Genomic DNA, 16,743 nt, shown 5'->3' on the forward strand with positions numbered 1-16,743 from the left:
CACGGAGGCCACCCTTAACCTGTTCATGTTCTCTGTTTCAGACTTGCCTATCCAGACTTGCTCTCCTGTGTCATCGATCCCACTGTGGTGGTTTTCTGCGCCGCCCTGGTGGGCCCCTGTCTCGACCAGGATGTGGTGGTCTTCTGCGCCGCCCTGGTGAACTTCTGTCTCGACCGCACGACTGTGGTGGTCTTCTGCGCTGCCCTGGTGGACTTCTGTCTCGACCGCACGACTGTGGTGGTCTTCTGGGCCGCCCTGGTGGGCCCCTGTCTCGACAGCACGGATGTGGTGGTCTTCTGCGCCGCCCTGGTGGACTTCTGTCTCGACCGCAGAGATGTGGTGGTCTCCTGCGCCGCCCTGGTGGGCCCCTGTCTCGACAGCACGGATGTGGTGGTCTTCTGCGCCGCCCTGGTGGACTTCTGTCTCGACCGCACGACTGTGGTGGTCTCCTGCGCCGCCCTGGTGGGCTTCTGTCTCGACCGCACGGCTGTGGTTGGACTCCTGCGCCGCCCTGGTGGGCTTCTGTCTCGACCGCACGGCTGTGGTTGGTTTTCTGCGCCGCCCTGGTGGACTTCTGTCTCGACCGCACGACTGTGGTGGTCTTCTGCGCCGCCCTGGTGGGCCCCTGTCTCGACAGCACGGATGTGGTGGTCTTCTGCGCCGCCCTGGTGGACTTCTGTCTTGACCGCACGACTGTGGTGGTCTTCTGCGCCGCCCTGGTGGGCCCCTGTCTCGACAGCACGGATGTGGTGGTCTTCTGCGCCGCCCTGGTGGACTTCTGTCTTGACCGCACAGATGTGGTTGTCTCCTGCGCCGCCCTGGTGGACTTCTGTCTCGACCGCACGACTGTGGTGGTCTTCTGCGCCGCCCTGGTGGGCCCCTGTCTCGACAGCACGGATGTGGTGGTCTTCTGCGCCGCCCTGGTGGACTTCTGTCTTGACCGCACGACTGTGGTGGTCTTCTGCGCCGCCCTGGTGGACTTCTGTCTTGACCGCACGACTGTGGTGGTCTTCTGCGCCGCCCTGGTGGGCCCCTGTCTCGACAGCACGGATGTGGTGGTCTTCTGCGCCGCCCTGGTGGACTTCTGTCTCGACCGCACGACTGTGGTGGTCTTCTGCGCCGCCCTGGTGGACTTCTGTCTCGACCGCACGACTGTGGTGGTCTTCTGCGCCGCCCTGGTGGGCACCTGTCTCGACAGCACGGCTGTGGTTGGTCTCCTGCGCCGCCCTGGTGGGCTTCTGTCTCGACCGCACGGCTGTGGTTGGTTTTCTGCGCCGCCCTGGTGGACTTCTGTCTCGACCGCACGACTGTGGTGGTCTTCTGCGCCGCCCTGGTGGGCCCCTGTCTCGACAGCACGGATGTGGTGGTCTTCTGCGCCGCCCTGGTGGACTTCTGTCTTGACCGCACGACTGTGGTGGTCTTCTGCGCCGCCCTGGTGGGCCCCTGTCTCGACAGCACGGATGTGGTGGTCTTTTGCGCCGCCCTGGTGGACATCTGTCTCGACCGCACAGATGTGGTGGTCTCCTGCGCCGCCCTGGTGGGCTTCTGTCTCGACCACACGGCTGTGGTGGTCTTCTGCGCCGCCCTGGTGGGCTTCTGTCTCGACCGCACAGATGTGGTGGTCTCCTGCGCCGCCCTGGTGGGCCCCTGTCTCGACAGCACGGATGTGGTGGTCTTCTGCGCCGCCCTGGTGGGCTTCTGTCTCGACCGCACAGATGTGGTTGTCTCCTGCGCCGCCCTGGTGGGTTTCTATCTCGACCGCATGGCTCCAATTCCACCTTGCTCCACCCTGGATTCCTGCCCTGTCGGTTCGGCCCTGGGCCACTGAACTTTCTGTTCTCTCTTGGCCTTGTGTTTTGTTGTTGTTTTGTTTTTTGTTTTCTCTCTGTTTCCCTCTATGGACCTGGCCTTCCGTCCCTCCCACTGGTCCTCCGCTGGTCCACCTCCTTCCTGGTCTCTGTGTTCCTTGGTCTGTTTGGGTGGAGCATCTGTTAGCTGTTCCGTAGAGGAAGGGGTAATGTCACGGTGTCTGGTCTGTGATTCCCTGGTTCTCCACTAGTGGTCTGACTTCCCCATAGGCACCTCACCGCAGGCACTACAATTCCCACAAAGCCTTGTCCCTTCATCACAGTAATTGCACTCCTGTTAATTACACTCAGGTGTCTTCACTTCATAGTCATTACCCTGCCTATATAATCCAGTCCTTTTCTGTTTGTTTTCATAGAATCCTTACTTTCCATCACCCAGTTTCCTCGCGTTCCTAGTTTCTAGTTCCTGTTCCTGTTTGTTTGTTTTGGATTGATTTTTGGTTTTGACCCCCTGCTTGTTGGATTCTGATTTTGGATTACCAATTAAAACCCACACTGCTTTTGGATCTCTCGTCTCCTGTGTTCCTGTGTTCCTGTGTTCCCAGTCGTAACACAACTTCTTTATGTTTACAGACGTGGAGTAATGTAAAGTAAGGCAATAGTTTTGAACACGGGTTGGTTACTCGCTCAAATATTGATTTCATTTTTTAACCAAAAAGAGTAACGGACTGCAGCTTTAACATAGTAAATGTTACTTATTGTTGTATGCTTTTTAAATATCATTGATAAAGTCACTTAAATCTAATTTCTGCAACAACCATGCTAAATATTTAGATAAAAACTTATTAATTATTATTACTAATTAATTATTATTACTAATTATTAAGTCAAATTATTATTTATTTATCATTATCTGTTTACATCGGCTTTGTTGGCCCACAACCGTGTACCAAGTGACAGTAAAATCCTTTCTGGTTTGTTTGTAATGGAGATTGAAGCGCACAAATTTGTCAAGATTCCTGTCATTCCTTCAGCTTTACTGACTCACCAAAGCAGAGGAGAACTTGAGAAGATATACCTGACAATGTCTGATACTTACTGTAGATATCTGTATGCGTTCAATCACTTGTGTTAAATGAACTGTGCTTTTTTTGTCACCTCATGAACTGCATGTATCTGCACAGCTGCTCTGTGAACCCTAGAGAGTGTTGTATTGTAAGGGCACTGCCATAATTCTGCGTGTGTTTGATCTGTACAGTGTTTATTGACTCTGTTCTTAGTCTTTAATAATGTGGTTTACAGTGCACAGTGCCCCCACGATCAGTGGGTGTTTTCTGCCCACAGATAGGTTTATTTAACTAAAGAGAAGTTGCTGATGTGTCATGCACCACAGATTCTTGCAGCTGTTGTTCATCTCCATTCAGACCAGGAATTAATGTGAATGCAGTTCTGTTTATTTGTGATCAATTCAAGGGTCAAGGTTTGGCTGGTTAGTATGGGCCAGTGAGCCCCTGCTGGTCAATGTCGTAAGTACACCATCTGGCACCAAAACGCATCTTTCTTCATTGATGCCAAGAAATATCTGTCTTCAGGCAAAAACTGATTTGCTGCATGCAACATTTAAAATCACAGGTAGCTTATTGTAGCAGATGTTTGACTAGTGCGCTAGTGCTATTAAATTCGTGATGAAACAGAAGTAGTGACATGACTTCTTGCATATTGTAAATAAGATCTGCAGATTTGGTTCCATCCATCAAGTATTGATAAGCATTGCTCTTAAAAAAAATGGAGGAAAAAGAAAGTGAGCCTGCAGATTCCAATTAACTTTATTTAGATAGTTGCCAAGGTGCATATATATATATATATATATATATATATATATATATATATATATATATATATATATATATATATATATATATATATATGCGCCTTGGCAACTATCTAAATAAAGTTTCAAAGTAAATAATATTTAGAATATAAATAAAAACTTTAATACTATATTAATAATGCTGAATGACCCTGCATGCTTGCTTTGTTGCCAATGTATTCACTAATGTTTTATGCATACATTTATAAGGGAGTGTATTATTAACAAGCTTCCATATGTGAGTAAAAATAGATTTTTATTTTTCATCTGTTGTCTATTTATGTAGTCATATAGGCAGTGTTAAATATCATGTCCATATTCGGTTTTATATTTACTGTAGTTGAAAAATAAATAGCATACTCATTTAACAGATGTGGTTTCCACTAAACCTATCACAGAAACATCCTGCCTGGAGCAACCTGGTATCACACACACACACACACACACACACACACACACACACACACTCTCTCTCTCTCTCTCTCTCTCTCTCTCTCTCTCTCTATCTAAATGACCATAGACTCCTTCCACTGTTACATAAATCTAATTATACTTACTATAAGCCCAAATCATAATCCTACCCCTAAAAAATAAAATATTTATTTTCTGAATCATTTTTCCAAGCAAGTCTCTCTCTGGATGTCCTCAAAGGGAGGTTTTATCGTCATCTAAATGGTCTGTGGCATTTATAATTATTGACAAATCAAGTATTCATAAAGAAAACAGACAAAAGAATATGTATCTAGTCATTTTGATTCGCATATGCATAAGGGTGGAAAACCTCCATATTTAAGAATATTAGAATTAGTAACTTGTAAGTATCACTTAGTCTTCAACTGCACAGCATATTTGTTTTAAATGAGTTGTTTGGCCTTCTCCTACATGTTATTTCAGGAAGGAACCATGAGAAAGTTCTGTTTAGTGGTCGGTGGTCATGCAATTACAAAGATAGTTGTCGAATTTATTTCCTTGAGACTTCTGTTCCATCCAAGGATGTGTCAGATTTCCTGCCAGCAAGTGGACTTGAGTTTTTGCAGGAAAACTTTCCTTCAAAGTACCCCATTTAGGCTGCAGTCTCAAGACAGCATTCTGTCTTCTGTCTCCTTCACTTCCTTGCCTTTCAGCGATCCGTCTTGTCAGTCGCAAGAACAGTAGAGCACTTCTAGCTCGGTTTGAGAGTGTCATTAAAGCAGGAAGTGAGGGACCGCATGGGCAGCATGCTCTGCACACAAGGGTCAATTTGATTTAGTAGAAAAGGAGAGTTTGACAGTACAAAACAGGCCTTGTTGTTTAAGAGAGAGCTATGGGTCCATCCACACAGTGTCAGACATTGTGCTGCTGCTCAGCCCTCAGAGAACAGCCAGATTACGGCACTAGTCTCTCTTAAGTCTCTTACATCTGGAACTCCCAAACAAAGGCTTTAAGAAATCACTCTATCCCAGAAACCAGAGCAAGACATTTTTTCCTCTGGCCCTTTTTGGGGAAATGTGAGAAAAGATGAGCTAAGTGACATGCTAGTTCATTCTTTCCATGTCTCTGGCGCTGACCCTGCGATATGGGTCATTTGATGCATGAAGGAGTGAGAAGTTGCATGTTCGAGAAGTTTGGCTGCCTCTCCTGAGTCACTTGGACTGATCTTAGATGTGTACAGGACTGCATTTTCTTAATTAAGTAGACTTCTTTTCATATCTCTGGGAAAGGCTTGATTGGAGAAGTATGGTAAGAGCTTTTTGCTATTTGATTAGAAGAGAGTAGTAGTCATATGTAGTATTCACATCTGCATGTCACCTAAATTAATATTCTGGATTAAGACCAATCATTTGGAATTTGACACGTATTCAAGGTTACTTATAATTTTGCAGTAAATAAGCAGTAATGCAACATTTTATGAAACTACTTGCGTTCATTACTTTAAGTTCTGTGTAGAATTTCCTTGCCTTTGATACAGTTGAGTTAGGGTTTTAGATGTTACATTATCATGGCAACAAAGTTATAAAATTAGATATAAAACTTCTGCTCATACTAGACATTTCTTCACCCACTGCCTGACACAGTCAATTTTATAATATGCTTACACGAGAACGTAAAAAAGATGACAATGTTGTCAAAACAATCCCCATTCACACTGGCCTGTAAAAGCAACTAAAAATGCTGTATTGTGCATGCCAGACCAGTAGTTGGCGATATCACTTTGTAAAGTAAAGAAACACAATGCGAACAAGTAATGCATGCACATGACATCACCTTTTTTCACAAATTTACACAGGGATGACAACGGTAATCTTTTAAAAACATGCTCTTTGAAACCTGTTTTTAAAACTCCCAAAACCCTGTTGTCGTGCAAATGAACATAAAAAACACATAAAAAGTTTGTCGACATTGCTTACCTAACTGTTCTTTGAAGCAACCAGTAGACAGGCATTATGCAAATGTGTACATGAACGCAGCCTTTAAGCAAGACTTTAGATATACAAAGACAGTGCACTCATATTACTTATAAATGAAAGAAAATGCAAAACACAATGTGGCAGAATAGTCACACAGATTTATGAGAAGTCTCAACATTCAGCCAAAATTCCTGTTATCTACACTTATCCTGTGGGGATGCACAGAAATTAATTACAGAAACACCAAGTTTTCATTTAGCTGAAAGCTGAAACACAGAATAAAGTTTGGTTTGGATGATTAAGCAATTGAACTATTTGTGCTGTTCAGGGCATTTTCATGTGATAAAAGAATCATCTGTCAATTAGTCATAGTAAATAAGATGCAATGAGATGTGCCTTGGTATTTCAGCTGAAGAAATTTGCTTCTCTTGCATACTGTAGTCTACTCTAGTCCCAGCAAAGTGTGTCCTCTTTCATTTATCCATGTATTGTGCATAAAATATATACTTTATCATTAAAGAAGTGTCAAATAAATGTCACTGCCACTAAATGCCATTGTTATGGCCAAATATTTTTAGCTTCTAAAATTTCAGTGCATCACCTTTAACTTGTATTGTATCTGGAATATTAGGTTCTTTAAATAATACTCAATAGATAGTGTACTTTTCAATTAATCATGTCCAGTCACAGTAAAGTATGTCAGATTGCAGTAGTATGCTACTCTCAACTGACCTGCAAGATGGTAATTTAAAGGAACACTCCACTTTTTTTTTTTTTTTTAAAGGCAAATTTTCCAACTCCCCTAATGTTAAACAGTTGAGTTTTTCTGTTTTAAAATCCATTCAGCCGATCTCTGGTTCTTGCGGTAGGATTTTTAGCTTAGCTTAGCAGTGTGTTTTTAGTTTTTTAGATTTTCCCTATGTAAAACATGACTCTTCTGTAGTTACATCATGTACTAAGACCGACAAAAAAGAGAAGTTGTGATTTTCTAGGCTGATATGGCACTATACTTTCACCCCGGCGTAATAATCAAGGAACATTGTTCCGTACCATGGGTGCAGCAGGCGCAGTGATATTACGCACCACCTGAAAATAGTCCCCACCAACTCTGCTATTACTGCAACCACACAAACTAGATGGGGACTCACATTTCTGAGTGAGATGCTCACGGTCTAATCAGATTCAATAATCTATGCTAAGCTTAGCTAAAAGTGCTACAACCAGACCCAGAGATTGGCTGAATGGATTCGAAAATGGTAAAACTCAACTGTTAAACTCCATTTAAAAAATAATACATAAATGGAGTGTGCCTTTAATAGTTCAGATCATCATTTTTTTGGCCATGTTTGCACCTTTACCTAGCTTATGTTTTTCCTGACATGAGTTAGGTGCTAAAACAACGCAAATAGAATGTGGAAGTAAATGTGAATTCTCCTCTTTGTGTCTGCCTCTAGGATTGTGTTCACATGTTTCCCGTCATTTCTGCATGTTCTTTAATGAAGAGCTGTCAAAACTAAAAGAATTCAAATTTCAGACCGGGCCATTGCATCTTTGAGAGTGTTTGTATTCTCAAGCCCCTGCTGTCGACCTTGCTCCTTGTCTCTTTAAATCCCCCTCTTGCCTTGAAGGAGAACAGAAAAAGCCCACATGGCAGTTGAAGTCTGGTTTGTTTATAGTCGTGTTCATTAGCTTTCTCTACAAGTAGGACTCATCAGATGTTAGGATTTGGGCCAAGGCAAATTCCCCTCTTACATTTTGTAATATGGTTCTGTAAGTAGACCCTGATGAATACAGCTCAGAAAAAAAAAAAAAAAAACATTGGTTTCATTTAAATGCCATTGACTCCAGCTCTGCTATTACTATCCATAGAAGCCAATTGGTCAATTGAGGCTAGATATCAGTGGCAACATCATCTTATGACTTCTGCTATAATAAAGTGTTTGGCTTAGTGCCTGCCGATCACTGGAAACCACAGCAATGTTGAGTATAAATATAGGATGTGGGTAAAAATTGCACTATTTGTTGAATTTGAAATGGCAAAACTGAACTTTATAATTAGTAAACGCCCCTGTTCAAAAGAGAATAAGCTAATTTCTGTGCCAATATTGGAACATTGTTCTGGTTTCTAATCTTTTCATCATTTTTATGTGACTAAATTAACACAGTGATTTTATTATTATTATTATTTATTATTGTGTTATATTTTACATTTACAAACCTTTTTTATTCTGCTTTCTCTCGTGATCATAAATTATGTAATTTTATTGTGATCTTTGCTAATTTTATGCGATTGACAGTTTTTCTTAACAGGAAATCCACACAAGTGTGTATAAATGTCAGATACTATAAAGTATATATATATATATATATATATATATATATATATATATATATATATATATATATATATGTGTGTGTGTGTGTGTGTGTGTGTGTGTGTGTGTGTGTGTGTGTGTGTGTTACTCATATTAAAAACTTAAGTAATCTTACAATTACACTGTATCAGGGTTATTATTAAAAAAGCGTTAATAAAAAAAACATAATACATTATATTTTTTGTTAATTAAAATAAAGCTGAAATGAATTCTAAACATATTTATAAAAATAAATTGCTAACTGTAAAAAATAAGAATGACACTAAACTGGAATAAAATATAGAATGAATTATTAATTAATATTAATTTATGATATATTATGAATGATTTAATTATTAATAGAATGTATAATTTAACATCGATTTCTTTAAATGAAACATAAACAAACAACAGCCCTTCCTCCCATATAAATAAATAAATAAAATAACCAATAACATGTCAAGTGACACAATTACAATAACAGCACATTAAAGTAAAACTAAAATGAAACCTGTAATTTATCATTTTAATAGAATATAAATAATATAAAAGAATACTACACCGTTTAAGTGGGTTTTTATGTATCAGTCTAGCCTCATTTGTATGTTTTGGCATCGAAAATGTAAAAATCATCACCCTAAACAATCATGATGTTCAATTACAAAGTTTAAGAATGAACAAGGGCTTTCTCTACACTGAATTCCTCATCTGACATCCTTAAATCACTGTTACACGGAAAAAATCTTTAGCTAGTGGCTAGTTACATACGTTTAACTTGCTTTTGAGTATGGATGCTTTCTGGGTTTCACTAAAATGACTGCTTGTAATTCATCTTAAAAAGTGACAGAATGGCACGGATCAAACGCTGCCTCGTGGAGAGAAACCTCCACTTTCTGTGCTTCCTTTCGCAGATGGAGTATGAGGCAGACAGATGGAGGGACTGATGTAGGTAGAGAGGTTCAGACAGAGAGAAAAAATGGAGGGTGCACGGAGTGGGTGTGGAATCTCTTTTATGTTTTGCTTCAAAAGAAAAATCAGTCCACAATGATCCTCAATGACTACTGCTGTAAAATGCTTGATCGCCTGTGCTATTCAGTTACTAGCCCTTGATGTCTTTTTGCCTTTTTTTCCATGAGCTGGTGCTCTGCTCGGTGCTGAAAGATGGCAAGTTGATTCATTACAGCCCCAGCAACCTCCAGCCACTGCTGTTTTATCATTACACTCATACTATGAATTTTTTCATGGCACAACTTCAAGGCAGAATCGAGCAGTTATTCCAGATGCAAACACCAAAATAATACACTTTGTCAAATAATTTTTTTTAAATCACGATTTAATTTCTGTGCCACAAATAAAATTGCTAATTTTCTTTTCTTTTTTTAAACAGATTTCCTGACCATTGTCCATCCATTGTTCGGTTAAACAGCTTCAGCTTTAACAGTGATACAAGATGAATACTTTGTTTAGTTTCATATGGTCGTATTTTTCAACTGTAAGAAAAATCTAACAAATTCAACTAAAAGAAAAACAACAACAACAACAACAAAAACATAGTTTTGAGTGTTACCATGTTACTATCATGGCATTATTGTATTAATTATGTTTTGTTGGTTTATCTATTAATGTTAATTAATTAAAAAATTCTTAATACACAAAAAAAAAAAAAAAAAAATTAGATACAGGTGGAGCTGGGGAAGGTGGGGGGTTTCTGAAGTGCTGCAACATCTACTGTAAACTCTAGCCAAATATATGAATGTTGAGCTGCAAGCTCATTGGTTGTTAATGCAACTAGATTCAACCAATTGGCTGCACCATGTGAATAATGATCTGATTATATCAGATAGAGTTATAACACATCACTCTGGACTTTCTGGAGTTTCATGACAGAGCTCTGCATACATGCATAAGTATATAATGCATGTAAAAAAACATTACACTTTTTAAATGTTCATAATGAAGTCTTTTATGCTCACTAAGGCTGCATTTATTTGCATTTATCTGGATTTATTTGATCAAAAATACAGTAAAACAGCAATATTGTAAAATATTTCTACAATTTAAAATAGCTTTTTTTCTATTTGTATATATTTTATCATCATTACTCCAGCCTTCAGTTTCACACGGTCCTTCTTATATGCTGACAGATTAAATTCATAACTCTATTTATGACTTGATTGCCTGAAAAGTATGTATGTATGTATGTCTGTATGTATTTTTGGTGCTTGTTCCTGTAGCAGCAGCCGGTAGTCTCCTGCAGGATGCCAACAGAGGAAATCGAGAGTGTGTCTCTTCCTGTGGGTTGGAAAAGCTACATTTCACCTGAGGGACGGAAATACTATGTCAACACAAGCACTAAAGGTATCACTGATGTGTGTATTTGTGTATGTCAGTTGTTTTGACTGTCTGGAACAGTATGTTTATGGAGCAGTATGTTTGTGCAAAGCCTTTTCTTGTCCCTTCTTGAAATAGGTTCTCTGTATCTCTAATATAGAAACTAAATATATGTACATACTCAAGAATTGCTAGTAAATTTTGCAATAACCATAAATAACCGATTAAACACTGAAATAGTCTTTGAATGGCTTATAAGCTTGAGAATGGAGCAAGCATATTCCCTGCGAAAATAAATTGCAAATAATAATAATAATAATAATTCACCAACACTCTTTATTGTCATAGATGCATAAATTATAAATGTATTACATTTATTTTGTGTCCTTTTGTATCCGATGAACTGATACTTCATGGAAATATAATATTCTTTTGGGCAATGTATTGAGATTAAGATAAGTATTATTTTCTGTTTGTGTGCTACCCATTTTTAAATATCAGATTAATACATTGTATTAGTTTAAGGTTCTTGTTATCAAAAAAATGGTATTATCATCATGAATTAATATCTCAGTTTTAATAAAAGTATTGCATCACTGACCAGTGTGCACGTGATGTGAATGGCCATAAACATAAAAGTATAATTTAGTTGCCCTTTACAGATGTATCTCATTTTATGGTCTTTCTGCCCTACTGTGGTATCAGTCTCATATGCCACAGTGATTCATTCATATAGCCAGAGGCTCATTTTTACATGTGCACGTTGCCTGATAAAAATGCGAAACGTTGATAAGGTATCTCAGTATGTTGTTGTGCAATCACAGAACCCAGTTCTTCCTCATTCGGCGCCACAGGCTGGAAAACTTCATTAGCATTCTCCATCATCTTTATAGCCTATTCATCTGGAGAGGGGCGAATCAGGCTGATCTGGATTAATCTGATAGTCTCATGTCCTTTCTCACATGCTCACACACTGTTTTCATCTTTCTTCTTTCTCTTTTCCGACGAACCCCAGCACGCTGTCTGGGATGCATAAAGCTGTAATGACCTCTTGTTTTCCACTGAAGCGTAATTGAAGTGTATTTTGAATTTGTGGCGGTTTAGTCATGCTAACTATCATCAATTTAGAAATGCAGATTCCAAAGAACAATTCATATAATATAGGATATAGACCAGATAGAAACACATAAACTACTGCCTGTTCAGGCGATGGCTGAATATTTGCTGCAAACAATATTGTCATGTAATGGTGTAGGTACAAAGATATCCAGCCGAACCTTGAACTCTTGGTGCGACTAGCACTTTAGATGGGATTTGATTTGATGTCAAGATTTTATTTCTGCTCTCAAAGTAACCTGATGTAAGAAAGGTTAAATCTTATTTTAAAACAGCCATGCTGTTCAGTGGCCTTTTGTAAACATGTGCCGTGGATTTTTGTTCATTCTGAGCTGGCATGATTCTCCAACAGTCTGGCACTAAGCTATGACTGCCCTGTAAACACTGGCAGAACTGTCCAGAGGCGGTCTGTGTGTACAGCGATGCTGTTCCTGCAATGTAAACACTTTTATTCTATGCTTATGCGTTGTTTCTCTTTGCTGAAAAAGAAGTCCAGTCTAGTGAAGGCTACTGCACTAATTTTGAAGTGTCTCTTTCAGAACTGGAACTATATAGTGGTTGATCTCAGCTGGTTCATTACCCAGATTTACACTGGAAATAAAGTGGCTACTCGAAATCAATGTTTGTTGAACAAAAGTAGCTTATCTTTAAAGTCAGAGATTGAAATAGTAACATTACCATGAACTGCATAGACCCAATATCATCCCACAAACTGACTAACATGAAAAGCAAATGTGAAAATACCCAATGATTTTGATAAATACTATAACGACATGGAAATACTGTACGATTTAATTAGATATACAACCTTAGGATAGCAGTTTCTTTCCCCTTGTAGGATTTTTTTAATCTGTTCTCCTGATTATGCATATTTAGATGTACAGTATTTACTTTTTTTAAAACTGTTTTTTTTTTCACTCTCTCTCTCTATGAACCTATCACAACAGACCCAGTTTTGAATTGTGACTTTGAGAAGCCGTGTGTGCCCTATCTGAGGCTGATTAGCAAATTGTGTTTGCACAAGAATGTTTCTGTGTGGGAAAATCATTTTTGACTTGAATGCTTGGAATGAAGGATGCTGTTTTGCAAGAGTTAGCATAAAAAAATCCATCTTGACTCACGAGAAACATGTGTCGACTGTGTAAAAAAAACATGGTAACAATTTTCAGCCGTGACTGTGAAGAAGAAAAATTGCTTTTGCAACGTTATTCAGCAACTGACCCCTACTGTTGCATGTGGACTGTGAGAAATAATTATTTTTCTTGATTGAAGAGGAGCTTTAGTTTTATGTTTTTATATGTCATTCATGATAAAACAGTAATACAGAAAGCCAATATATGTGTACTGTCCTAGCATGAATGTAGTATACATAAGCAAACAAAGCTAGTAACCTAGACTAGTGAGGCATCATAAATAACATATCAATGCCTGTATTTGTGTTAGAGACAACGTGGGAACGGCCAAGCACATCCACCACCAGCCCCAAGGCTTCTGGGTTTCACCAACACTCAGGTAATATTTGCAATAGGGCTTGAAAAATATATATATTTTCCCCCCATCTCAAGTCAATTCAGTAGTGCTTTTTACATTATACAAAAATCCAATGTTATCATTTGTCTACATTAATCTAACTCAATCACAATGTTTGGTTACCATTACTTAACAAGACTGGATTTGTTTTTGTAATACTGCATTTAGATGCTGCATACTACTGGAAAACAGTTAAAGCAAGCGTTATTTACACACAGATCCAGCTGTCAACACCTGTCCACAGAGGTTTGGCCAGTTTTCACAGTTAACACAGTTTGCATCTTATATTTAAGATACAGCCTAATGAAATGTGGACATTCACGATTGTTCCTCAGTAATGTAATACTAATGCTAAATCATGTACTAGGATCTATAAATCAAGATTTGAGATTACAATGCTTTGCTGATAACTTTACCTGCTTTTGACAACAACGGTTACATTTGTAAATGTAAATTTTCATTTAGTTCACAGAGGACAAATATATAGGAAGGGGACCTGGTGGACAGAGGTTAAAAAGGGATATGGTGGACAGAGATGTGGAAGAAGGATGTGATTGAGGTGTAGAAAGAATGCAGTGTGGACAGAGACACAGGGTGAAGACAGGGTGGACAGAAACACAGGGTGAAGACAGGGTGGACAGAGGCACAGGGTGAAGACAGGGTGGACAGAGGCACAGGTGAAGACAGGGTGGACAGAGACACAGGGTGAAGACAGGGTGGACAGAGGCACAGGTGAAGACAGGGTGGACAGAAACACAGGGTGAAGACAGGGTGGAGAGAAACACAGGTGAAGACAGGGTGGACAGAAACACAGGGTGAAGACAGGGTGGAGAGAAACACAGGTGAAGACAGGGTGGACAGAGACACAGGTGAAGACAGGGTGGACAGAGGCACAGGGTGAAGACAGGGTGGACAGAGGCACAGGTGAAGACAGGGTGGACAGAGACACAGGGTGAAGACAGGGTGGACAGAGGCACAGGTGAAGACAGGGTGGACAGAAACACAGGGTGAAGACAGGGTGGAGAGAAACACAGGTGAAGACAGGGTGGACAGAAACACAGGGTGAAGACAGGGTGGAGAGAAACACAGGTGAAGACAGGGTGGACAGAGACACAGGGTGAAGACAGGGTGGACAGAGGCACAGGTGAAGACAGGGTGGACAGAAACACAGGGTGAAGACAGGGTGGACAGAAACACAGGTGAAGACAGGGTGGACAGAGACACAGGGTGAAGACAGGGTGGACAGAGGCACAGGTGAAGACAGGGTGGACAGAGACACAGGGTGAAGACAGGGTGGACAGAGGCACAGGTGAAGACAGGGTGGACAGAGACACAGGGTGAAGACAGGGTGGACAGAAACACAGGGTGAAGACAGGGTGGACAGAAACACAGGTGAAGACAGGGTGGACAGAGACACAGGGTGAAGACAGGGTGGACAGAGGCACAGGTGAAGACAGGGTGGACAGAGACACAGGGTGAAGACAGGGTGGACAGAGGCACAGGTGAAGACAGGGTGGACAGAGACACAGGGTGAAGACAGGGTGGACAGAGGCACAGGTGAAGACAGGGTGGACAGAGACACAGGGTGAAGACAGGGTGGACAGAGGCACAGGGTGAAGACAGGGTGGACAGAGACACAGGGTGAAGACAGGGTGGACAGAGACATGGTGAAGACTGGGTGGACAGAGACACAGGGTGAACATATGGACACAGTCACACAGTAGGAATACAATGTGGACACCAGTGAAGGAAAAAGGACATCACAGACTAAAGTACAGAAAACGAGGGGACATTGTGATGAACAGTGATGTAGAAGGAAGGTGTTATGGAGGATGTACAAAGAGTAGAATGTGGAGAAAGACAAAGACAATTGGACAAAAATGGTAGGAGGGGACAGAGTAGACAGATGTGTTGGAGGAAGACACGTGGACACAAGCAAAAAGATTAGGACATTATGGACAAATGTACAGAAAGAGAGAGAGAACATGTGGACGATGATCTAGAAGGAGTATGCGATAAAGATGCAAAAATAGTATATGGACAGAGAAATTTTGGGACAGATCAGACATATAAGAAGAGGACATGTGGACACATATGAAGAGAGAGGACATTATGGACAAAGATATAGAAAAAGAAAATGCATGTTGGACAGAAGCACATGACACAGTGGCTTAAATAGTAGACATGTTGCAAGATAATAGGCTAAAAATCTGAGGCGTGAGAGAAGTAGCAGGAAAAACAATTTCCCAGTGTTTCAGGAGACTGTATCAAAGGCTGGATGTCAGTGCTTATACCAGGGTAGGCCGGCTCATTAATGCTCTGACTGTGTGTTTCTTCAGCTCTGAGGGAAGGAGAGGGACAGCTCATAGAAGAACTGCATTGTACCACAGCCTTCGTCATAATAATCACTCACCACTGGACACAGTCAGTGGACACGTACACACAGGCTGTTCAGCCTTAGTGCGAGCTGATTGTTGGCCATCTGTGAGACGTGGGTCCAGATTCAATGATATGATTACTACTTGGACAAAATGCATTATCTGGAACATTATCTTCAGTGTGGTGTCAATAAGAGTTTATTAAGTCAGTGTTAATGCGTCAGCGCTCACATAAGCTGATGAATACATAAAACTGTTGACATAAAAATATTGACTGCTGTCTAAAACGTCCTATGTTGTGTAAGTATCAGGCACTTCAGTCTGACTTAGAGCAGTGTATTATGAGCTGTGGGTTGGAGAGGAACTTGTGCAAAGAATGTTAATGATTGTGAATTTATATCATTTTTAGAACTATAAGACATTTAAGTTTGTTGGGGAGCTTAACCAATATTTACATATTATTGGCATGACGTGCAACAATTGTGCCACCAATAACAGCATTGCTTCTCAGCGGGAGCAGCACTCCTCACAAGCTGCATGCAAAAACAAACAATACCACGATCTGTGTGGTCAGATGTGTGCAGTCTGAAAGTTCCTTTAAATGGATTGTTCAAAAGTCACATACTTTGTTACTGTTTGCTACAGTTAATGGTTCGATTAATCTCACAAACTCACTGTGTATTAACAGCTTGAACACATTGCAAAATTTGCATGGTGAAAATGTTTAAGCTCACAAAAATTTCCCAGTTGTGTGGATCCTATTCAAACCAAGAAAAGTGTACAGTAAATGTGACCACACCTTTATAACTCTGTTGTTTTTCTTGCATTGAAAAAAAAAATTAATGAGATAGTTCACCCCAAAAAATGAAAATTCTGTTGTTCCAAACCCATAAGAACTTCAGGAACACAAATTAAGATATTTTTGAAATCAGAAAGCTTTCTGACCCTGCATAGACAGCAATGCAACTA

The 16,743-nt window shown here is 40.5% G+C and overlaps 1 protein-coding gene across 1 annotated transcript; it reads left to right on the forward strand.

Moving 5' to 3' along the window:
- Positions 1–5,080: 5,080 nt before the first annotated feature.
- LOC113046633 (growth arrest-specific protein 7-like) lies at positions 5,081–16,433 on the forward strand. Its single transcript, XM_026207490.1, has 4 exons — positions 5,081–5,397; positions 10,654–10,777; positions 13,310–13,378; positions 15,736–16,433. Exons 1-4 carry the CDS (start codon positions 5,395–5,397, stop codon positions 15,855–15,857), a joined length of 318 nt encoding a protein of 105 aa, XP_026063275.1. The 5' UTR covers positions 5,081–5,394; the 3' UTR covers positions 15,858–16,433.
- Positions 16,434–16,743: the final 310 nt, after the last annotated feature.

Source organism: Carassius auratus, chromosome 28 (assembly GCF_003368295.1).
Source record: "Carassius auratus strain Wakin chromosome 28, ASM336829v1, whole genome shotgun sequence".
Classification (NCBI taxonomy): Eukaryota; Metazoa; Chordata; class Actinopteri; order Cypriniformes; family Cyprinidae; genus Carassius; species Carassius auratus.

What these genes read in the sequence shown, in the direction of transcription:
- LOC113046633 (XM_026207490.1), top strand. An exon ending in TGTCAACACAAGCACTAAAG is followed by an intron (nt 10,778 to 13,309) that starts GTATCACTGATG and finishes TATTTGTGTTAG; the next exon opens with AGACAACGTGGGAACGGCCA. An exon ending in TGGGTTTCACCAACACTCAG is followed by an intron (nt 13,379 to 15,735) that starts GTAATATTTGCA and finishes GTGTTTCTTCAG; the next exon opens with CTCTGAGGGAAGGAGAGGGA.